Below are 23,400 nucleotides of genomic sequence, written 5' to 3'. Positions count from 1 at the left end.
ATACACTGAATACAGATGGTTCAGAAAACGGGCAGATTTTAGGCTCACTTGTCTAGGGCCTACGTAGCGCCCGAGAATTAGGGTTGGCACAAAATGGTGATATTTTTTTGCGTTCTGACTCCTTTTAGTCAGAAAGCACTGACTGTCTCGTAAGCCGCTGGTCCGACGACTAAACCAAAGACCCAATAAAAATAAAAATAAATGATCTCATCCGCGACATAAGTAATTGTGGAGAACAGACGACCCTCTTCTTCCGCCATCTACCTTTTCTTGTCAAGCAGGAGATTTGTAGCGCTTTTACCATTAACGAAATTGTAACTCACACTACCCGCTTGATATGGTAGGCGTCTTTGCTTATGTACCATCGTTCAGTATTTTAATTAATGCTACTTGTCTTTCACCTAAGTCGATCTGAAGATGACATAGAATTATATCGAAATCAGATTACAAGTACACCAACGAGTGTTTTCTAGGCAGCCATGTTGAAGGAGTGAAACAGTAAAAGATAATTGCATAAAAATATTTTTAACAAAGGAAAATCATTCTATTCCCTCCTCCAATATGCTTGCCATAAACATAAAACACACACACACACAAATCGCTTTGCTTCAACTTTTTATTTCAATAATTACCTAACAATACGTCGTTGTTTGTTTATCTCAAACAAAATACAATTTTAAAAAATAGCATCCCCCCTTACACCTCCTCCCTTCAAAAACACTAGCAACAGCCAATCCTGTAGCTGACAATTCATGTAGCAAAAAATTAATTAATTATTGATTCAAATATTCCACTAAATGTTTTACTTTCAGTCTTAAATTGTGGCTAAATTTTTCAAAGCGTTTGATAACTAAAAGGAAATGTATCGTTCTTTGCGGTACAAATATCGAAAAAGGGATTTTACGAGAGACAAAATATTTCTTCGTGTTTAAGTCGGTGACCGAAATGGTCACGTGATACGTTCTGTCGTCGCAAGTGTTGGAAATTTCAAAACTAGTGCTTCGTCCTCCATGATTCCTGTACATTAAAAGCAGACAGCCTTTGTGAATGTCTTTTACTCTAGTTTGTGATGCAAAGCTATGTGATTGATATATAATTTCAAGGACATCCTCTCTGCTTTTTATTTGAATCCACTTTCGCCGTTTTCGCTTGGTGGGTTGCTTTTGAAGTTTGTTGTTTCCGCAAATGCACAACGCTAAACTTACAGAACTGTCCACGCATTTTCTGAAATGCCTGTAGATTGTTATGCGTTCAAAAACAGTCAAATTAAGAAAAGAAGTTTGTTTCTTTAAACGTTGAGGATATCTAATTTGAACCTCAAAAATCTCGTTTCCCGGGGTTACCGTAATGTCCATGGTTGTGATAAAATTCCCACCTTGAGCACGACGTCGAATCTTAGAAAAACTTTTTCCAACAAGCCGCTGGCAATTTCCGTAGCCTTGAACTTGTTTGGCGCCTCTCAAAAACTGATTTTGAATTTGGTTGTTTATATTTCCCAGGGCAAATTCCGCTAGCCACGTAAATCGCTTGTCGTTATCCGGGAACATAACCTCCCAGTTCTCGCACTTGCACACGGCCAGAGGTTTCATCAATAAATTCGCGCATGTCCGATTGGCGGGAATCGATCCAAATATACCGCTGTCCACATTCTTGGTACTTGTGTCTGTTGCCCCTAACGACATGAAGCCATTATGAAGATCCAACGTTGTGATAAGACGATTTTGATTCTGTGCCAATGCTCGAATTTTTTCCAAACCTAACATTTGTGCAACTTTCTCTGGAACAATAATAAATAGAAATGGGTCGTATTTTTCAGCTCTTCCCTCCATGGTTTGAAATGAATATTTTGTTGTTTTAGGGCCATGGTCCGATAGAACAATAGTTAATGTGTCCTCATTTCTAGCCATATGTTTAATGTAATCGGAAAGTCGTTCGTCGATTTGCCTTATACGGGTTCCGGTGACTTCATGCCCTGTGTTTAGATGCGTGTATGTAAGTAGTCTTGTTTTCTTTCCCATTACCTTGAGATTATTGTAGATGCTTTCAGAGTAATCAAGAAAATATTCCGCGAAGTGTTTTCCTCGAAAACACACTTTTCTCGGGTGGTTAAATTGATTCGTCATGTTAAAACGTTTAAAAATTTCGCAAGAAGCATGTGATAAGCCGAAATCATCTATATGGTAATTCTTTACTTTGTCTCGAAACTTTTTCCAGCGGTTTGCAAATTCGTATTTGTCTCGCGGCATATTTCCCTGGTACGTATTGTCCGTAAATAACGATCCCCAAGAGTCATACCAACAACTGTCCTCTTGCAACAATGTATAATACCCAAGCTGCTTAAATTTACCAAAGAGAACATCGATACCATAAGTCTCATTTTCATGTCCACCAGAATAACGGAAGTCCATTTTACCAGACATCAGCGCCCTTATATTGTGAAACGTGTACGCCGCAGAACTTTGCAGCAACTCAAAATCAAAAACAGTAGCGTTGTAAGACGAAAAATGCACGATTTCCCGTAAACTCTTCACCGTTTTAGGGAGTGAGCGATAAAAGTGAGGTCGTGAAACAGAATCGAGAACTAAAATGTTCAAGTTGAAATTGAGCTTGTCATTTAATGCCTCATCGAAGGATTTGTGCACAAAAGGAAACATTAGCAACTGCTCAATGAAACCCGTTCTTTCTTTTTGGACGCAAAGAAGAAAACAAAAATTGAAACTATGCGCAGAAATTGCGTTTGTGTATCTCTCGAGGTATTTTTCAAGACCACGAGAGGTAAAGAAACGTTTCCAAAATTTGTTCTCCAGAATAATCCCAAAAATAGGACTAAACTCGAGGACGTACACCGGATTTGTCCCGCAAGGTGATGTATCGCATAAAACAGCCGGCGTGCTTTGGTTTGGAAACCAATTTACTGGCTTGAACGAGCACAACTGACGGTTAGATTCGCTGTTTGCACACTTTAAAGGTTTGCTATTGAGTTCATACTCCTTGGAAGCCTTGATACAACTCTTCAGAGAAAGCTCGCGACTGCGTGGAATGCAGTAGACATTTTCAGGCGGTTTCCTTGCTTGTCTTATTTCTAATAGTGGGCAAACAGTCGTTTCGTTGTAGTTTTCCAATGAATCGAATGTGTCGTTAAACACCAAAGAGAGTAAATTCGTTTCAGAAGTAAGGAGTTTTGTCGAAAATCCTACTGGCGGCGGAATAGGTTTAATTGGAGGAAACTGCGATGCTTTGTGACGTCCATGTTTCTTGTGGGTTTGATGTACAGTCTGGACAACTGGTGTCCGTGTGAAAGTGTCCGCGTCAGTTAGATTTAATATTCTGTCTGAACTTTCAAAAGATCTGTTTACTTGATTTTGCTGTGTATCCAATTCTTCTACGAGTAAATGTTGACGAGTTTCTTCTACACTGCTTTCAGACATTTTTCCGGCTGGTAGATTTGTGAGAATGACTGTTGGTGATTTTACTATTTTCTGTGTTCGTAATGGTTTACTCCTTTTCAAAATGATAGTGGTTATGTTAAGACTTTGTGGAGTGCCAGGAGTTTCCTTTCGTGAAAATGGCAATGACCATATATGGTGATCACCGATGGGAGATCCTTCGTTATGGTCATTGCCATTGTCATCGTCATCGTCTTTGTCCTTGTCGTTTTCTTCGTCATCATCATTATCATCATCTTCTTCATCATCATCATCATTTCGATGGCTACGACCAACACTAAATTCATGGTTCTTTCCGTCATTGCCATCGCCATCTTCGTCGTCGTCGTCGTCATCATCGTCATTACCACTTTCATCATCATAATCACTCGCTGACATTTGGGTAACCTTGTTCGAGCTTCCGTGAACCGCGGGACGCTTTGCTTCTTTTTGGGTTTGAAATACAGCTACTTCCCGAGTGGTTTCGTTGGTTGGTACATCAAACATCTCAGCTACTGGAATGTCCCTAGGTGCCAAATCTCCAAAGTCAACTTCGTCTTTATGTTGATGCCGTATCTCTGAACCCAGTAACTCGCTCTCCACTGTATAAATAATAAAAGATACAAGGAAAATTAAGGTAATCCAAGGTGAGTTGAGGTGAGATGAGGTGAGATGATGCAGCATTTTTACAGAAATCGCTAAGAATACCCGGCTATAAATAATTTATTAATATCTCCTGTGAAAGAGAGGCACTTGTAAAAGGCTTGTATTTTTTTTTTCTAAAAACGTACACAAATTTCGATCCTACACCCATATCCTGTCTTTTTGGTCTGGTGAAGAGATGAATCGAGTTTTCCCCAAAGAACAAGGGAAATTATAGCCACTTTGCAATTCTGGACCTCTGCATGGATCTATCCGTAAGAAGGTTATCATGCATGCCTCTCTCGCCTGCATGTTTTTCTCACACCCGGAGGTTAACTATCTTATATATGCTATACAGTTACCGTGATGATTCGATTTAGCGCCCTCCTTCCAATAAGCGCCTCCTTCCGAATAAGCGCCCCCCCCCCCCTCCCCCCTTCGAATGTGTTTTTGTTAATAAGCGCCCCTGCTCCAATAAGCGCCCCCATTTTTAAACGCGCCGCTATTCTAAAAAGCGCTCCTATTGTGGCTAACTGCCCCTACTGAAGTCGTCGACGTCAAAAAGATAAACTCATGAACATTCACCGTACCGTCCTTGTATATATTTACTGCTAAAATGAACAATTCTTGTAAAAGTAACTGAACTTTCAACAGTTTGTTACTGTTGTAGTTTATTTAATTGTTAGTTATTTTAATATATATATTAAAGTTTTGTTTTGAAACGTTTGGTTGTTTCGCAAAAAATTAAACAAGCGCCCTGTCCCGCATAAGCGCCCTGTCTCGACGTATAAGCGCCCTGTCTCGAAAAAGAACCATGCCCGTACTAGTAAGGTGCCGAAAGTAAATAAGCGCCACGGGCGCTAAAACGAATCGTTACGGTATGTGCCGATGAGTGACGTCCCGTTTTGGACTTTCAAAGTCTAAAATGGGGTTCGATGAATTACGCCAGAGGGTTTTGTACCGAAAAAAAAAGAATTGAAAGTTTGAGTTTTATGGTCTGAGACGGGTTAGGGGTTGCCAGGCCCTTGTGGAACACCACTGCTCAAACTTTTTCAGATAACTTCCAAAACTACAAATAGGACTAAAGTTATAAAACGTATTCTCTTTGTCTTCCACCCTCACAAAAAAACTATATTTATTGCAACTCACCTTTCACTAAAATGTGTTTTTTTGGTGTAAGAGCTGCATATTGCGACAAACTGAAGTAGTCCCGGGCAACACCAAGATAAATTACAGTAGCAACAGCAACTACAGTCAGAAAGAATACCTGCAACAAAAATAATAGTTTTTTAAGCAAATGAAGGATCATCGCAGTAATGTGCTCAACTTAAGCAGTTGAGAAAAGCAAGCCTGAAAAAAATTTCAGGCTTGAACGGGAATCGAACCCATGACCTCTTCTGCGATACCAGTGCACTGGTATCGCAGAAGAGGTCACAGAAGAGGTCATGGGTTCGATTCCCGTTCAAGCCTGAATTTTTTTTTTTTTTTTCAGGCTTGCTTTTCTCAACTTTGCTTTTCTTACGGTTGAGCACATTACTGCGATGATCCTTCATTTGCTTAAAATGTATATCCACAGTACAAATATATGAATTTCATATATTCATTACATAAAAATAATAGTACTGAAAACATACCACTGAAAAGGACAGTTTAATCACAGTCTTTTGTTGAAAATTGAGTGCGCCATTGGCAACGGGTTAGTTTTCACTTATTTTTAGCCAGTTTTTTTTTTTTTCAGTAAAATGGCTCAAAATAATTTTCAATCATTTTGCATGGGAAACGTTAGTTATCATCGCTCTTGCCCTTATATTTGGGGTTTACACAATGAAGCTATTTTAACTTAATTGGTTTGCCCGTCAAAACATTTGGTGAGGAGCTTGTAACTAACTCGCAAACTGTACAAATATCTCGTTGCCCATTGATGATAATGCAAATAACATCACAACTTTCCGACTGAAAGTATTTGCTTTTTGGATGTTAAGATCATTGCCCTGTATTGCATTGCGCATCCTTACTGCGCAGAATTTTACGCGTAATTAGCGCGCGCGCGCGAGCGCACATCAACAAAATGGCGGCTTTTTTCTATGCGGCTTAGTCCGCGAGAGAAGTAAATTGTCACTTTCTCCTAAACGAACCTGGTGACCTATCAATTTTTTCTCATATTTTGGGTGTAGCGATCAAATTGTTTCTGTAAAATGAAAACAGATCAATTCATGTGTTTCAAAAATAAGTTATCGCTAAAAAAGTGTACTTTGCCAGTACTCGCAGAGGAATTGTAAAGAAATTGTATGGAATATACATGGTCTTCCTGCTCCTAAACGAATCTGGTGACCCCCCTTTTTTATTTCAAAATTTAAGTTCCCTTAAAGTAATAAACCAGTAGGCGAAGTTTGGTTAAAAATCTATGTTCATGATTCAAAAGATAATGGTCTTTTGCTTCTGCTTTGTGCTAGATTTTCTTCAAATGTTAGGCAATCCTGGATTTCGGACAAAAAAATGGTTTTAATTATAAGAAACGACAAATAATATAGGTGCGTCTTGAGTCGAGTATATTGAATTACAAGTAACATATAATACAAACAAACCTCGCCTCAACAAAAAGTGACATTAATTGTTACCCACAACAAACGTTTTACAATGGCGCATGCGTGTCACTGAGACAAAAGCGTTAAAAACCAACCAAAAAACTTTGTCAAGACACAAATACAATGTGTGATTGGCATCAATCAAGACTTGTTCTGTTACCACCCCTTAGAACTTAACAATAATTTCTTTCAGGGCTTCCCTCAATTTGATTGCAATGTTGTTCTTCAAAGAAGCGTGAAATTGCCTCTTTATTGACTTGTTTGTTCAGACGGGGGCTCCTTTGTTTCCTAACTCAGCCGTACTATTGTTGCTTTACGTGAATCTCCATGGCCTTTTTACCCAATCTTATGTTCAAGCTCCTTAACTTTTTCAAAAGGACTGGTGGTCTTCGATTTTACTCCTTATGAAGTCAATTGTTTCCTTTCCATTTTCGTGGATACAGTGGAACAAATACACAATGAAATACCGTTGGAGCGTTTTAAAAATTCATTGAAGCGATTATAATGGTCAAAGCCGTAGCTTCAGATATACCATACGTTGGAAACATCGGTTTAGCTTAAATTCTGGACTGGTTGCAAGAAAATAAAAACCTTGAGACTTTCCCCAAGAAATCGTTTTGAACGGAGTCGAAATTACTTAAAAGGTGTAAATATATTGAAAAGAACAAAACATATTCTGACAACCGGAACAACTTTTTGATTCGTCCAAAAAACACAGTAATTGTTACCTAGACAGATTAATGTTCTATTTTAGTTGTCGCGTTATATTCTTCTGATGGTTTCACCAGAGCTTATATAAAAGACAAACATACAAGAGATTAAATATATACCTTTCTGCTACGCATAGCAAACAAACTTGCATCTACCGGAATCCTCATCTCCGCTCATTCACCGCCGGTGGCTCTTCCAGCAACACTTAATCAATGAGAAGCCGTTTAAATTCCACCGGAACTTAAACTAATTGCTAGTGTCACCTCGTGTCGCTTGTTCGCCGCGGCGCTTCCACTCCAAGCCCGCGACTCCAGGACATCAGAAATGATTCGAAATCGCCAGGAAGTCTTGATAATTAATTTGATCAGAACATCTACGACGTCGATGCGACCGCTAACTCGAGCAGGTGTTACCTGCAAGGTCACGTGGTAGTATTGTTTTCTGTGCAATCGCGTGGAACTGAGAAACAAACCCAGGTATCAGACCTGCTATTCACGAAACACAGTTTATTATCGCATGACAGCCATATTATCTATCTTTCCAATCAAGAGTCCTCGCAAAACTGTAAGAAAAATGAAGTCTTTCTTTTTTTCATAATGGTTGTCTCAAGGCAAATTTTCGTGGATTTTTTTTTAAATCGGAGATCCAGAATAAACGAAAGGGAAGGAAAAGGCGTTCACAATGTCACGAAATCAATGTTGTTTCCACACCTCTCTTCTACTTGTCTTTTCACTGGGGGTCTGGAGAGAACAAGCAAAGAGTGAAAGACCTGCCATCTGTCACACAACAGAAAACGTCGAGAGAGTCTGGGTTATAGATATCAACAATAAACCTCGACTATCTTACTTTCAGAGCACAAATTTAAAACTCAAATTTAACTTGGAAACGGGTCGCACTATTTGCGATTGGTAATATGCATCCACATGGCCAGTTCGTATTAGTTCGAAGTAGCAACATTATACAGTTTGAAAGCAACTAACAAGCCAGCAGATCGATCACAAGGCTGGTACAACGGCAGGAGGGAAAAATGTAGAGTACTGGCCCTGAAGAAGACTAGCTCTGCTAGTTGAAATATTGGCCAATAATTTTTTCCTCCTACCTGTCTACCAGCCTTGCGATCAGTTTGCGCCTGGTTAGCTCAGTTGGTAGAGCGCCGGACTGCTGTGCGGGAGGCCCTCCCGCACAGCACGAGTCGTGGGTTCGAACCCCAGACCGGACCAACACTCAGGGTCTTAAGGAGAATGTGCTGCCTTTGTAATTACATCTGCAAATGGTTAGACATTCTAGTCTTCTCGGAAAAGGACGATAAACCGTAGGTCCCGTCTCCTGCGTCTCCTTATCACAGGGGACGTTAAAGAACCCACACACTATTCGCAAAGAGGAGGGCACGAAGCTCCCGGTGTTGTGGTCTGGCCTTGTGTAGTAAATTACAGTATGTGTACAGCGCATTTCAACATATATATATAAAAAATGCGCTATATAAATTCATTATCATTATCATTATCAATCTGGTTTTATTAACACTTAGAGTGACGTCTGGTAAGAGCATTTCTTAAACAAAAGATCCGGCAGTAGACAAGCCAAGTAGTTTTATTCTTTGTTGCGTTTTCCCCTGCATCCAAACTGTTTTTGTTTTTCCCTCAGGTAAGTTGGGGGCCTAATCATCTAGACCCTAAACACATTTTTATTTCAACTTACAAAATAAGTCAACAGCTGATATCGGTCTTATCATAGCAAAGGTGAGATGACCCGTAAGAATAAATAGGCTGACGACAAAGTAGATAAAACATTTTTTATAAAATGAACTTTATTTTTGTTGTTTTTAATATATAAGATAATTATAAGTCAAAAGTTTAATATGTCCAATATAAAAAAAAAACATTACTTTTCAACATTGTAACCCACAAACGAAGTCTTTAAATAGAAGCCAAAGGGTTTCTCTACGTAATGAACGCTCATCACAAAGTGAACTGTATTCGGTTCAAGAAGAATCGAAAGAGGGAGTTTTCTTGTAACAACAGTTCTTCCTTTACCCTTTCCTGTAATTCTCACTTTGTATCTTCGCTTAGCGCAGGCGTTCGCTATTTCAAACGCCACGCCCAGATTTTCGCGCTTTCTCGTAACCAGCAATAGACACGATTCGTTCAAGTCTTTGACTTCAGATTTTGTACCGAAACTGTTGGCCCTGAACACGGTTTCCAACATGTCCGACCCGGTTTTAATCTCAAACCATTTCCAAGAATTTTTCTGGTTGATGTTTCTCCCGTAATTTTTCGAGTCGCAAACGCACAGTTCCACTTTGACCCGTTCATCCATACATTTCTCGTACCTGCGGTAAATACTAACCCTTCGGGTTCCCGTTATCCTTGGGAAGTTATTCCGCCTGTTGGCTGAAATACCCGCCGGGTAACTCATTTGCGCTTCAAATATCTCTTTCCCTGGCAGTACGATTAAGTCCATTGTCAGTATATAGTTTTCGCCGACTTTTCTCCTGCGAATTTTTTCAAAACTATGGCCAACTAATCTTTGGCACTTTCCAAATCCGCCGGTTTTATTAGGCGTTGTAATATAATTGTTTTGAATGTTATTATTAAGCTTTCCTAAAGCAAATTCAGCAAGGAAAGTAAACTGAGGATCATTATCCGGGAACGTTTGGTCCCAGCCCTCGCACTTGCAAACGGCCGAAGGTTTGATTGATAAATCTGCGCATGTGCGATTAGTAGGAATTTCTGAAAATATTCCCTCGCGGAGGTATGAACCGGAAGTCGATCTTTCTGAATCTCCAATGGACATCATAGTGTGGTGAAGATCGAAAGTAGTTAGAAGGCGTTTCTGGTTTGTTACCATCGCACGCATGCGCCTGAGTCCAAGAATATTAGTGACTTTCTCTGGAACGATTGCGAAGAGCAGCGAATCGTAAATTTCCCTTCGCCCCTCCATCGTCTGAAAAGAGTATTTCGTCGTCTTGGGGCCGTGATCGGAGAAAACAAGTGTCAGCGTGTCTTCTTCGTGAGCAATAGAATACAAATACCCTGAGAGGGCATCGTCAATTTGACGTATACGTGTACCGGTCACTTCGTGGCCTGGGCTCAGATGGGTGTAAGCGAATATTGGTTGTCTCTTCCCAGAATCGATATAGCCTTGAAAAACACTCAAAGAGTAGTCTAAGAAATGCTCGGAAAAAACTTTCCCTCCATAGCAGATTCTGCGCGGACGATTAAACTGATTCGTGACGTCATATTGTTTGAATACCTCGCATGACGAATGCGACAAGCCATAGTCGTCGACATGATAGTTGTTTACAATGTCCTGAAATCGTCCCCATCGTAATTCAAATTCTTCTGAGCTGCTCGGGGTCTTGTTTTGAAAATGGTTGTTCGTGAATAAAGAGCCCCATTCGTCAAACCAGCAGCTGTCCTCTTGCAGAAGAGTATAATACCCTTGATTCTTCAGCTTCCTGTACAAAATTTCTATCTCGTAACTTCCATTTGAATGCTCAATGTAATTGAAGTCGCTTTTTCCAGACATGAAGGCTCGGATATTATGAAAGGTCATTGGTGCTGAACCCTGCAACAACTCGAAATCCAAAGCTGTTGCATTTATAGACTCATTGTAAACAATATTTCTCAGAGTGTTAACCGTTTTAGGAAGCGAGCGGTAAAAATGCTGGCGCGATACGGAATCGAGGACTACAACATTGACATTAATGAGACTTTCCTCTTTCTCATTTGGCAAAAATTCTGAGTTTTCTATCTCTAACAAAGGAGGGAAAGTCAGAATTTGAGACACGTACTTTTTGCGCGCTGTTTTGCATCGAAGAAAGCAAAAGCTAAACCTTCGTAGCGTGTTCACGATTATAAAGTGCTTTAGAAAACTCTCAAGTGCTTCGGAGCTGTTAAAACTATATTCTTCTTTCTCTTTGTCTACTATGCCCTCTAACGGGTGGATGCCCGTAACACTAACGGGATGTCCCTTACAGGGTGATAAATCGCAGTGTATCGTCAATTCACTTTCGGGACTTGTTCGCCAGGTTTCTTCGATAGAGCAAATGTCTTGGTTCGGTCCTTCGATGCATTGTAAAGTTTTCTTGTGAATTTCGTATTCCTTAGCAGCCCGTTCGCAATCCTTTTCTGTTGGTTTGTGCAAAACGCAAGATACTTTTTCTTTTTCCTTCGCGTTCTCTGTCGAGTTTCTGAATTTTCTTATGCCCATATACGGACAAGCTGTTCCCTTGGGAAATTCCCCGTGGCCATCGTGCTCGTCTTTAAAAAGCGCCTCAAAAGCACTCAACTGATTTTCAGGGTTGTTACTATCCATCAACTGAGGATCGCTAGAATCATCAGAAAGATCTGTGTTATTTCCTGGGTTAGGAAATTGAGTGATTTCCTCCAAGGAGTCCTTCAGAATTTTAATTGATGGACTTGGAACCTCTTTTGTTCTGGTCTCCATATTATCTGCTTTTGCGAACGGATCACTCGATCCCTCATCAGATGTTCGTGTTTCATTTTCTGTCCTACGTGAAACGTTGCCAACGGTTTCTTGCAAAATACTCTCAAATGTCTTTTCATTTATCTTTTCTCCCGGACTTGTAATTAAGCTTTCAACGTCGTCAACTGTAGACTGACGAACTTTCTCTTCAGAGGGTAATAAAATTTCTTCCCCAGGGTTGTTATCTGTTAAAGCAACAAAAGTTTATTCATTAAGTTCTGAACACCAACAGATAGCCCAAACTAACGAAAGTAGCACAGGACGGCGGAAAGGCTCGATTTATAAGGGTTTATATGGGAACGGAACAGTCTTCATTTTTGGAGGTATATTTTCTGTAAAACGCTTGTATTTCACTGTTGCTCTTTAGTCCCATTGAGGTTCGAGGACAGTATGGTCCGCAACTGACTGTGAAATGATACTCGCGAGTGGCAAATGCTACAATGCTCCTATTGATTCAGCTGGGTTCGTAAGTTACATCCAACTCACCTCCCTTGGGTTAGCGTTTACCTGTATCGTTGCATAACTGCCATACGATTCTCTGCCCAAGCCGAATCGTAGCTCCCTCTACTGTAGCCTCCTACGTAGATGTTCTTTCAGGTCGTCGCACAACCTTTCCTCTCCGACGTTGGTAGAATTAAGATTGTGTGACTAGCCCAAAGAACGTCTGATAGGAGAAGCCACGAGCCGGAGCTTATCCCGGTTTCCGTAGCATTAAGCGGCTAGGAATATTTCTACTCCCCCCTGATTGGGATGCTAGTCCATTGCAGGGTCCCCCCTCCCTAGCATTATATCGCCGGTACCCATTTATACACCTGGGTGGAGAGAGGCACTATGAGAGTAAAGTGTCTCCCCCAAGAACACAACACAAGTGACCCCGGCCGGGGCACTAACCATTAGGCTACCGCGCCTGCCATTAACTTCTGATAAGGGGGCTATAAGTTAAATTCACTGTGAAAATGATTTGCTAACATTACCTGTCAGCAAGGCACGTTCTATGTCTGCTGCAAACAAAGTGAAATCTTTCACGTGCGTTCTTGTGGTCCATACATAGATTCCAATAGCTGCAAGGGCAACAAGGAGAAAGAAAATCTGCAAGAATAGACAACTGCAGTGGTAAAAAACAAAACCAATAAAAGAGCCTTTATTTGCGAACGACAGAGAGACGACCCGATTTTTGGCTCAAAGACCCATTAGCCCGGGGGGGGGGGGCACTCGCATATATGACCTATATAGGTATGTGCCGCTGTGAAGGGTATGGTTTTCAAGCAGTTTAGTCTGGGATAGGGTATAGAAATCAGAGAGTTTTAGTCTATAATAGGGTATCATTTGCCGAGAAACTGATCAGTGGTATGAAGAAATTAAGTCCAGAATAGGAATAGAAACTCGGAAAAGAAAGAGGCTTCCCTAGACGTGAATAAAACCATTGTGACAGCGCTGTTCACAGATGGTTTTCCATTAAAACACTTGTAGTGATGCAGTTCTAAAAAGAAGAAGTCTGGGATAGGGTAGGGATTCTCGGTATCTAGTCTATTATAGGGCTGCAAAACCAGCTGAAGATGGTCTGGTATTGGGTAAGGGTTTCAGAGTCCCATTGGCACACCCCTGCCCAAAAATATACAGGTTCCCCCCCCCCCCCCCCCTCCTGGCCCATTAGGCTATGGAATGCAATCATTTTAAGTGTCTATTTTAAACAATTAGACCACTCGCCTTCGTCAAATATGGTCAACAAAAATCGTCTTCCGGTCTTTTTTAAAGAATAAAATTAACAAGATCAATCGATATTTATCAGTTGTTTATAATAAAACAATTATTTTACTCGGACTCGTCGGATATGAGATGATAACTCGGTTTTACGCACGTCGTTCTTTGGCTGTCTACAATCTCATATCTAACGCGCGCCCAAGGAATAATTGTTATATCTAACAGTCACATCATATTAATATCTATATCATGTATTTATGGTCGGGTTTGAAATGGGGTAATTATAACAAACGAGCCAAATAGACCTTTTGCTAACAACTAAGAACCACATACCTTTTTGCTCCGTAATACAAGCACAGACATCTTGAACGACTAAGGGTGTTTTGAAATCGTTCGCCCCGACGAGAAGCTCGGACAAATACTTATTATAACGCTTGTTTATAAAAAAAATGACAATGTTGATCTACATTTTGCCTGTAGATCTTGACGTAGTCCCAAAAGCTTAAGCAAATTTTAACCAAACAAACAAAGCACTATCAGGATCTTTTCAAATTCCTAAACTTATGTTGTTGTGAACTTTGCCAATTTTACACCTGTGGAATCCCGCTGTAGGATTCGCTAGTTTGTCAAAGAAAATGACAGGTTTAAAGCGGGTACCATCAGAAGATTCTGTTCTTGTACTGCCAGTTGAATGGAGTTACTGACCGTTCCTTTAGATTAACAATTTATAAATGCACGTGAATTGTTTCATTTGATTGTACTGAGTGCATGAGTCGACGATCACGCCCCATTTGATTTCAGCGGCATTTATGAGGATTGTTGCTATCTTCATGTTACTCAGCGTCAAATTTCATGACGATCAAGGCAAATTCCCTTTTAAAAACCAAAAAAATTTTCCCCACCCTTTTTGACCCTTCACAAAAAATCTTAATTTGCCTTGATCGTCAGACGTAGCTCCTTTAAATTTAACCCTTCTCAAATTTAAAGGAGCTACGTCATAAGGATTTCGCAGATTTTTGATCTTATAACTGCCTTGAAATTAGTGATGGGCAACTTTACCCATGAAAATCAATATTTTTGAACATGTAAAGGAAGATATAACCTTAATTTGCAAATAGACATCAAGCTACAGCTATATAAATATCGATTTTACAGTAAGACGCGCGGAAACAACTTTAAAAGTTAGGCCTTAATTTTTTAAGTTGCAATCTGTCTCCATCCGAGCCGCCATCAGCAGCCAAAGACGCTCGTTAACAATTTCAGAGCTTTAATATAACAATTTTTAATTAAAATAGACTATTATCAGTCAGGTTTCCTCCGACAGAAATATAAATTTTAGCTGTTCAAAAATCTGGTAAAATCCGTGACGAAGTCCCTTTAATTATATCATTGAGTGCGCCTTTTGGCGATCCTCTTAAGTGTCTGAAGGCGCGTTTACACGACAGAAAAATTTGGGTACGGACCCGTCAAAAATTAGTCCAGACCTCACCACTTTTGTAGAGAAACAGTCAAATCAAAACGGGGCCATAAGGCGCGTTTACACGACAGAGAAAATTGGGTACGGACCCGTCAAAAAATAAGTCCGGACTGACTTGACTGTTTCTCTACAAAAGTGGTTAGGTCCGGACCGTGTTTGTGACAGGTCCGTACCCAAATTTCTCTGCCGTGTAAACGCGCCTAGGCGCCTATGGCCCCGTTTTGATTTGACTATTTCTTAACAAAAGTGGTTAGGTCCGGACATTTTTTTGACGGGTCCGTACCCAAATTTCTCTACCGCGTAAACGCGCCTTTATGTTTTCTAAATATCTATTAGCCTGCGTGGAAGAGCAAAATAAGGGATTTTAAAACAAACTAAAGCTTATTTTTATTTTCTATCCTGTAAGACCCAACTTCACTGCTATTAACGTTGCACACTTTGTATCAAGTTTAAGTGAAACCGTTTAAAATGTTACATCGCTTTTAAATTGTATTTTTTTGTTATAAGATAAGACTTCGGTCGAATAAAAAAGAGAGAGGCGCATTGCTTTACATGTTTATTAGCAGGTTTATTGAACCAAGTTTGGGGATAAATACAGCGAGACTTACTGTGTTTACAGATATATATCAATGCATTGCAATTAAAAATAGCGAATCTAAACTTAATTACTGCATCTACCGAAACCACAAATTGAATACATCAGACCACAAAAAAAAAATTTGTGTATATCTGTAAAATTTTAATTGCGTGTCGACGGCTACGGTTGGACCTCGCAATTTTCTCAGTTTTTATCCCATCAATAAAGAATGTTCAATAAATCGAAATACTGAACCTAGTGGAACTATTCTTCCTACAAAGAGTATATAGAGGACTAGCTATAAAGAGTCTTTTTATTCCTTTAAAAATATAGAATGGATTCTGCGCGCACGTTCTGTGATTCAAATTTAAGCCAAACCAACTCAAACCGGCTGCATATTTTCCTTTAAGGGTCTGGACCTTTAAGCACAACCTAAAAGATTATTAAGGCTGTCTCCTTAAGCTTAAGTCTTAAGAACTTTAAATGCTATTTTCGGTTTCAAATTTATCACTCCGCCCGGCTCGTACGCGCTAAGTAAGAACCGATAAGTTCCCGGTGCAAGTTTAACAATCATTGGAAGCTGCACTGTTAAAAAAGCGCGCCCTTCGCCTCGATTGATCATGTCCACTTTCATTACAAATGTCCTGTCAATACAAATGTTCGAAGCTTCAAATGCCAGTGTATTATTAGAATGCGCCCTTGTAATTAGTAACAGGCATTTGTCACGTCGGTCCAGTACTTGAATTCTCGGTTGAGAACCAAAGTGTCTAGCGCGGTGTGCCATTTCTAAGACGTCTTCGTTGTATTTTCCATCCACCCCTTGAATATGTCTTCTTGTTTGCGTCCTGTTTCTGAACACGTGAAAGTCATTCGTGCAGAGATTAATATGGAGATCGTTGTCAGAAAGGGTTGAAAATTCTTGAGAAAGACCACTTTTCCGAAACCGGAAACCTTTTATTAAATTTTCCTTGGTTTGAGATGGGAGAATTGTTTCGGTAGCCCAGTTTTCGAAATAATTTTTGGGAAGTTGAACTTGGATTTGAAAAACTTGTCTTCCCGGATGCACGATTAAGTCCAGTGAAAGCACTTGCGTGTTGTGTTCCTTGTTATGAAAAATCTTTTCAAAAGCGTAACCTACGAGTCGTTCACATATATTATTCCCTCCGTTCAAATATTTCATTTTTTGTGTCGAGTCTTGAAGGTTGTTGTTCAGTTCACCTAAGGCAAACTCGGCGATCCAAAATAATCTCGGGTCATTATCCGGGAACCATGTTTCCCATCCGTGGCACTTGCACAGGGAACCCACTTCCACGCCAATCTCTACGCATGTTCGATTTTCAGGTATTTCTGCCAACAGTCCGTTATTGTGTAGCCTTGCCAAATCATGTCCTTCCAGATTCCCCATTGAAACAAGAGTGTCATGAAGATCAGCCGGGGATATAAGTCGATGTTGATTCTTTATCAAAGCTTCCATCTGGTGTTTTCCAAACTTAGCAGCTACACCTTTAGGAATAATCATAAGCATTATCGGATCGTAAATTTCGTATCTTCCTTCGACAGAATCCAGAGAGTACTTAGTTGTGGTTGGGCCTTGGTCCGACGTAACAATAGTCACTGTGTTTTCTTCATGTGCCATGGTGTTTAAAAACGTTGACAGCTCTGTGTCGATTTGTTTTATTCCGACGCCTAACTTGTCTCTTGTCAATGTTAGATGAGTGTAGGAGAAGAACGGTATTTTTCTCTTAGAAACTTTTTTAGCATGTTGAATTTTGTTCATGTAATCAAAAATGTAATTAAAAAAATAGCGGCCGTTCAAACAAGAAGCTTTCGGAAGGTTGCCATCGAGCTGGTTTGCCCGATCGTTGTTCTGTGATAAAGCTTCACAAGCCAAATATGTCATCCCAGTGTCATCAATATGTTTTGTTGCCACAGCTCGTAAGTATGTCCACTGTTTCTTAAATTCATCGCTATCACCATTCACTTCCAGTTTTGATTGCATCTCATTCTCAGACCAACACTGATCAGTTTGAAAAATGTTTTGGTATCCTAGCTTTTTCAATTCAGCAAACAAAGTTGAAATTTCAGATGACTGGTGAGAGGATCTTCCATTCTTTCCTGACAAAAGGATCTAAAGATTTTGCACCGCATTTGATCCGAGGCTCTGGAAAAATTCAAAATCCAAAACAGATGCTGTTATTGAGTTGTCATAGACAATTTTTCGAAGAGTAGAAACAGTTTCGGGCAAAGAACGATAAAAATGAGCGCGAGAAACGGAGCTTAGAACCACGACGTTTATGTTCAAATTTGCAATTGGTGGCTTTGGAACATGTGAACACCTAATTGGGCACTTCAAGAACTGGTGGAAAGCTTAAAACAGTTTTGATGATTTGAGAGGTGTTATTTTTAAGACACTGAATAAGACAGAAATTAAAACCATTCTGAGAATTTTGACTGACAACTGAAGGAAGATTGTCTTCGATTTCTGTTTTGGAAGCAAACTTTCGCCATTTATGTTGTTCCTCAAGTTGTCCATTTGCTGGGTCAATGCTTGCCACATAAACAGGATTCTTTCCACATCTACCAATATTACAGTGAATCTTTACTTTAGCATTTGCACTTGAGCGCCATTTGTCGGTTATCGTACACAAATCTTTTTCCGTTTGCTCGTCGCATCTCTCAGCTGGACTTTCCACTTCATAATCTCGCGACGCTTTTTGACATTCTTCCAAAGATGGCTGTCGACGAACACAGTATTTGTTTTTTGGAATGCTGTTTTTAATTCTAATATAAGACTCTTTTCTCGATCCTAAGTAGGGACAAATTGTATCTACCGGAAAGTACTCGTCACTGCTTATAGCATCAAGCAATTTTTCTATTTCTTTTTGGTTGTCCCGGCGTTTATTGCTCGGTGTTTTAACAGTCGCTAAAATCATTTTATTTCCCACTTCAATACTTCCATTTCTTTCTACAGATGCTGTGGCTAAGACATCAAGCGTCATTTTCTTTTGATTAACTTGCAGGGGTCCTTGGGGCATGCCACGTTTACGAAAAACTGCGTTAACAAGTACATCGCTCTCTTCATCTCTTGTCGCCAGTTCTCTCACGTGGTCTATATTTCCGGCAAAATCGACACCAGCCCTTTCGCGCAGTCCTTCTTTCAGTGTTGATGGCACTTGAATAGAGGTTATGAAAATCTGTTTCACTCTGCCTTCATATTGTTTTATCTCTAAAAACAAACAAAACATCGTTCGACATTTCAGGAAACGAGCATATATACAACTTATTTAAGTTACCAAGGTCAGCATCTTACAAAATCTAAGAGCTACTTACTTACTTGTAATTACTTAACATATTTATTTTGGTTATTAAAATATTTAATTTCAAGTGCTTTCTTCTGTATTTCTCATGAAAATGTCACAGCTGTGCAAATATCTATTTAAATAAATCTTAAAAGAGGGAGTCTTTTTTAGAGGAGCGTTGTCAATAGCCGTAAAATACATATATTGCTCATGCATTATTTTTCAAAAGAAAATGACGCTAATCTTTATCTTTACATAGCCTAATGCAAATAAGAGAATATTTAGGAAAATTCGAAAGTTTTTGTACATCTATTAGAACTTTCAAGTGTTGTATAGTCACACTTTATGGCAAAAAATGGAACGAGCCCTCGCGAACATTGAGCCAACAGTGCGGAGCAGTAAGCCGGCATACTCCGTATTATTTAGTTTCTTTTTGAAAAATATATATGATACGCTTTATAATCCGAATAGACTGCGAGCAGTTTCTTCCTCAGCTTTAAAGCCCAAGCAGAAATTCATTATTAAGGCAACTGCATAGAAAAATTTACAGAATGAAACAAAACTATCTGTAAGACGAGTTGTGGTCTCTCAGTCTGGCATACCTTCTGACTCCTCGATTAAATTGAGGTAGAAAAACGTTCCGGTGTAAACGCAGGAGCCAAAGAGTACCAGCATTACAAAGACCATTCCCCTCTTCATTTTGATAAACAACATTCCTGCTATTGCAATTCTGAGTCAGGGTGGAACCAGTTGTGGAGCGAAGGTGTGTCGCCTGGCCAACTGAATGAGCTACTCTCACGGCTTGAAATCTTCATAACGTATCTATTAAAATAGATGAAAAAAAAAAATATGTTTACAGGTTAGATTTTATTTGTATCTTGCTTAAGGTAGCTGGAACTATTACCAGCAATATACTTTCTGATCACCAATCTTAGCAAATTGGGGAAAAGAAGCCTGAACGAGCACCACATCGGTATCGAGGCGGTCACAGGTTCCAATCCCTTTGAATCCCTGAATCTTTATCAGCCTTTTTTAATTCCCCGCTGCTAAAAGCACCGCTCTAGTTTTGCGGATGTCATGCGTTCGAATCCCGCTGAAGCACTGGATTTTGTCAGGCTTCTTTTTCCCAATTGGGATCGTGTCACTGCTTCTTTCCCTCCGCCGTGCAAAATAATTTCACTTTATTCCAACATTAAAGGGACTATGTCACGGGGACTCCGCAGATTTGTTGGTCTAAAATGCTCTGAAATTAGTTGTAGGAAACTTTACCCATGAAAAACATTATTTTTCAACATATAAAGGAAGATAAAACCTTAATTTGGGGATAGAAATCAATTCTGGCTATAAATATCGATTTTTTTTTAATGCGTGGGGAAATAACTTGAAAACATTGGCTCCTTTTTGCAACTGCAAGCCATTCCCTTCCGAGCCATCCGCAGCCAAACACGCTTGTAAACAGTTTCAGTGCTCTAATATAGCAATTGTTAATAAAAATGTACCATATTTGTTAGGTTTTCAGTACGACACAAACTTGAATTTGGCTGTCCGAAAATCTGTCAAACTTTGCGATATAGTCCCTTTAAAGCGGTTTGCTCGGTGGGAAAAAGCTGTGACGTCATAGACTTCGCATGACAGACAAATGGGTAATAATTTGAACAGTAGCGGCTAAGAAAATGTTTGCGTTTTACTTTAAAAAAAAGTCAGTTTAAACGTCAACTAAAACGTACTTGAATGTCTTAGATCGACGTAGGCGAAGGCGAACAATAAGATAAATATTTCCAGGCTTTATAAAATTTCAAATATGTAATGCGGAGTACCTTCGGATACTTATAATAACTAAATTTATGGACAAAAATGTATTTCGGATCTAGAATAATATATTAGTTAAAAACCGGTAAGGTCGTTTTAAAAGTATTCAAATTAATTTTTAATGCAGAGTACTTGGCATAAAGACATCATTTAGTTTGAGCCTGCCCTAGCACTGTGGAAAACTGACTACCGTTGAAGGCCGAACTTTAACTTATTATAATAGGACATACTTTAAGCTTTCTCTTGCAATAGGACCTTTAAACAGGAACTTGACTTTTCTCAACGATGTTATGGCGGGTATAATTTAATTCTGGCTCTCCAAAGAATTCTGCTCGCACTATACTTGGAACACAATTGTTCCTTTTTTTTTCATTTACTTTTGCCTACTTATCTCATCAGTCATTTCGAGTGGTCGACTAGCTAATATCGGATTAACTTTGACCGAGACTTATAATTAGTTCGTGTTGAAAACAAGTTAGTCGTGATGTTCGGGTTTGTTGTAAGGCAAAGTTTCAGTGTTTAATAATTATAAGGTGTTCCCAAGGGTGTTAGGCAGCTTATAGTACACGATAGTATACGTACAGAGGAAACGAAGTAATTTCCACAGTATGAGACGCACCGACTAAAATTTAGTTTCTTAGCTTTAAGACTATGCAATCGTTGGATCGCTTGCAAGATGCGAAAGAGCCTTGAAGATTCCGTAAATTCTCCATTTATTCAGTTGTATTGTTATTAGTCACTATATCGATTTCCGAATGTACCAGTCGATGCCGGAGTGAGTAATTTCAAGACAGTACGATTTTATGGAGATTCGTTACACTGTTTCAGCTGCTGTTCGAAGTTAGCGCACCTTGGAAGTACATTGTCTCTAAAGAATTAATCACAGCGTACTTTGCAACATCGGTCGGACCATTCCATAGTTGCATAGGTTATTTAAAAATACTGAAAGCAGCTAAACTTTTGTAAACTGTTTATTGATAACGCTCGCAACTGAATGCCGCTTAAACAGGTTTAGTTTCTCTTCATTAAATGAATGAATACCACACAAAGTTCACCTACCTTTTAATTCAAGCAACGTCTTATTCACTATCTTAGATGAACTTGGTCCTTTCCAGTAGAGTAGTTGTAGCTTTTCAGTAATTTTCCAATCGGTCGCTGTAATCAAACCGCAGTTTCCGAGTCGTTGCTTCACGCCGGTAACCTTAACAAGTGAAGAATGCAGTCAACTTAACTATTCAGATTTGTTCGTTTAAGATGCCGATAGCTACTGCCTAAAACAATTAACACTGAGTCCTTCATTCCAAAACTAAATACACTATTGACAATAAAATAATATGCTTTTATGTGCGATCAGCTAATTTGCATATTGTAGTGAAACAGGCATGCAAGCTGTCCCGCATCTAAACAAACTATGAGCCGTCACGGAAATAGCGGTGGAATTCGATTTGCAACTAGCAAGCCTTTTGGAAATGCGTGAATACATCTTTTGTGTGATTAGATGACTCAGTTTAGTGAAAATTCACTGAGTATATCGAGAGACTTATTCAATTTTTTTTTTCTAGGCATGTCCGGACTTTTGTCTTGAGATGTCACTGAACGTCAAATATTCGAAACTGAACGTTGTTTGCTCAAGACTTAAGTGTAACGTAAAAGCCTTTTTATGACGCCTTTTGTCAGACCGTATTTGCCTGCACTTGCGAAATATGTGCGTTAGCGGGACTAGCGTAGGATTGGATTATTTGAGAGGATTTTAGGAATACCACTTCGTTGCTAAGCAGCGCTTTAACAAAATGTAATGATCAAAGTCAACCGAGGCTAGGTTATATGAAGTGGCTCTCAAAGGATGCTAAACAGCATGCCGGACCTTCATGCTGTACACGTGATTTGGAATCCTTATACCCAGGGCCATGTGGAGTATTCTCACGCGATGTGAACGGAATCCTTTATGAACTCCTGATGGGGTGTAAAGTGAGGAAATGCTCATTATTAGCTGTTGTATTTTCAAATAAAGTATAGACAACTGCAACAAGGTAAGTTTACCGTTTTAGCTGTGAAAGCGAATAATTAGATAAGCGATGCATGTATGTAGCAAGGCCTACGAGAAGAAAGGTGAGGAATCTTGTTGGCAAACTCGTTGTTTGGCTTAAACTGGCGAAAAGGTTGAACAAGAATCGTCAGAAATTACACTATGACAGAAAATTTAAAATGGTGACAAATGCCAAATCTGGGGAAACATATATGCATTGCAAAATAATGAGGTCACTGCGTCCTACCATGCCATGCCTACAAAGCCATGCACGCCATGAAAATAAAAATAAAAATGATGATGATGATGATGATGATGATGATGATGAAGCAGCTAACAAATGTATATGACAAAATAGCGGCGTAAGAAATAATCCTATAAGCGTTTTTTCGCGAACTTAGTTGCCACTGAGTTCGCTTTGTGAAGAAATTCATCAGACATTTTTTTTTTCACATTGCCAGAAGCATTTGATTTGGCCTAAGAATGGTGCATGTGCTTCTTATAAATCAATCTAGTTGTTTGGAGCACATTGTTAATTTGTGTCTGGCACTTTGTGTTGCCATTTGGTTTGACGGGCGGCCAAAGGCTGGTAATAAGGGGGTCCCGGTGAGGGCTATGTACTGTTGCCACCTACTCTCGTCGAAAAATGCATACCGCCTC

The 23,400-nt window shown here is 39.5% G+C and overlaps 2 protein-coding genes and 1 pseudogene across 3 annotated transcripts; all 3 read right to left on the bottom strand.

The window, feature by feature from the left end:
* Nucleotides 1-638: 638 nt before the first annotated feature.
* On the bottom strand, nt 639-7,741 carry LOC144660379 (uncharacterized). The gene is made up of 3 exons (XM_078520988.1): nt 7,483-7,741; nt 5,217-5,334; nt 639-4,027 (listed from the first exon to the last, which is right to left on the bottom strand). Exons 1-3 carry the CDS (start codon nt 7,528-7,530, stop codon nt 774-776), a joined length of 3,420 nt encoding a protein of 1,139 aa, XP_078377114.1. The 5' UTR covers nt 7,531-7,741; the 3' UTR covers nt 639-773.
* Nucleotides 7,742-9,209: 1,468 nt separating this feature from the next.
* Nucleotides 9,210-14,196, bottom strand: LOC144660934 (uncharacterized). The gene is made up of 3 exons (XM_078521653.1): nt 13,886-14,196; nt 12,826-12,940; nt 9,210-12,036 (listed from the first exon to the last, which is right to left on the bottom strand). Exons 1-3 carry the CDS (start codon nt 13,913-13,915, stop codon nt 9,245-9,247), a joined length of 2,937 nt encoding a protein of 978 aa, XP_078377779.1. The 5' UTR covers nt 13,916-14,196; the 3' UTR covers nt 9,210-9,244.
* A 1,247-nt stretch (nt 14,197-15,443) lies between these two features.
* Nucleotides 15,444-22,063, bottom strand: LOC144660822 (uncharacterized; annotated as a pseudogene). Its single transcript, XR_013572168.1, has 3 exons — nt 21,774-22,063; nt 19,508-19,727; nt 15,444-18,832 (listed from the first exon to the last, which is right to left on the bottom strand). The product of XR_013572168.1 is annotated as an uncharacterized LOC144660822 (transcript).
* Nucleotides 22,064-23,400: the final 1,337 nt, after the last annotated feature.

Source organism: Oculina patagonica, chromosome 7, assembly GCF_052425735.1.
Source record: "Oculina patagonica isolate OP01 chromosome 7, crgOcupat, whole genome shotgun sequence".
Lineage (NCBI taxonomy): Eukaryota > Metazoa > Cnidaria > Anthozoa > Scleractinia > Oculinidae > Oculina > Oculina patagonica.
The sequence above is the reverse complement of the archived record's forward strand: the minus strand, read 5'-3'. Positions and strand labels throughout refer to the sequence as shown.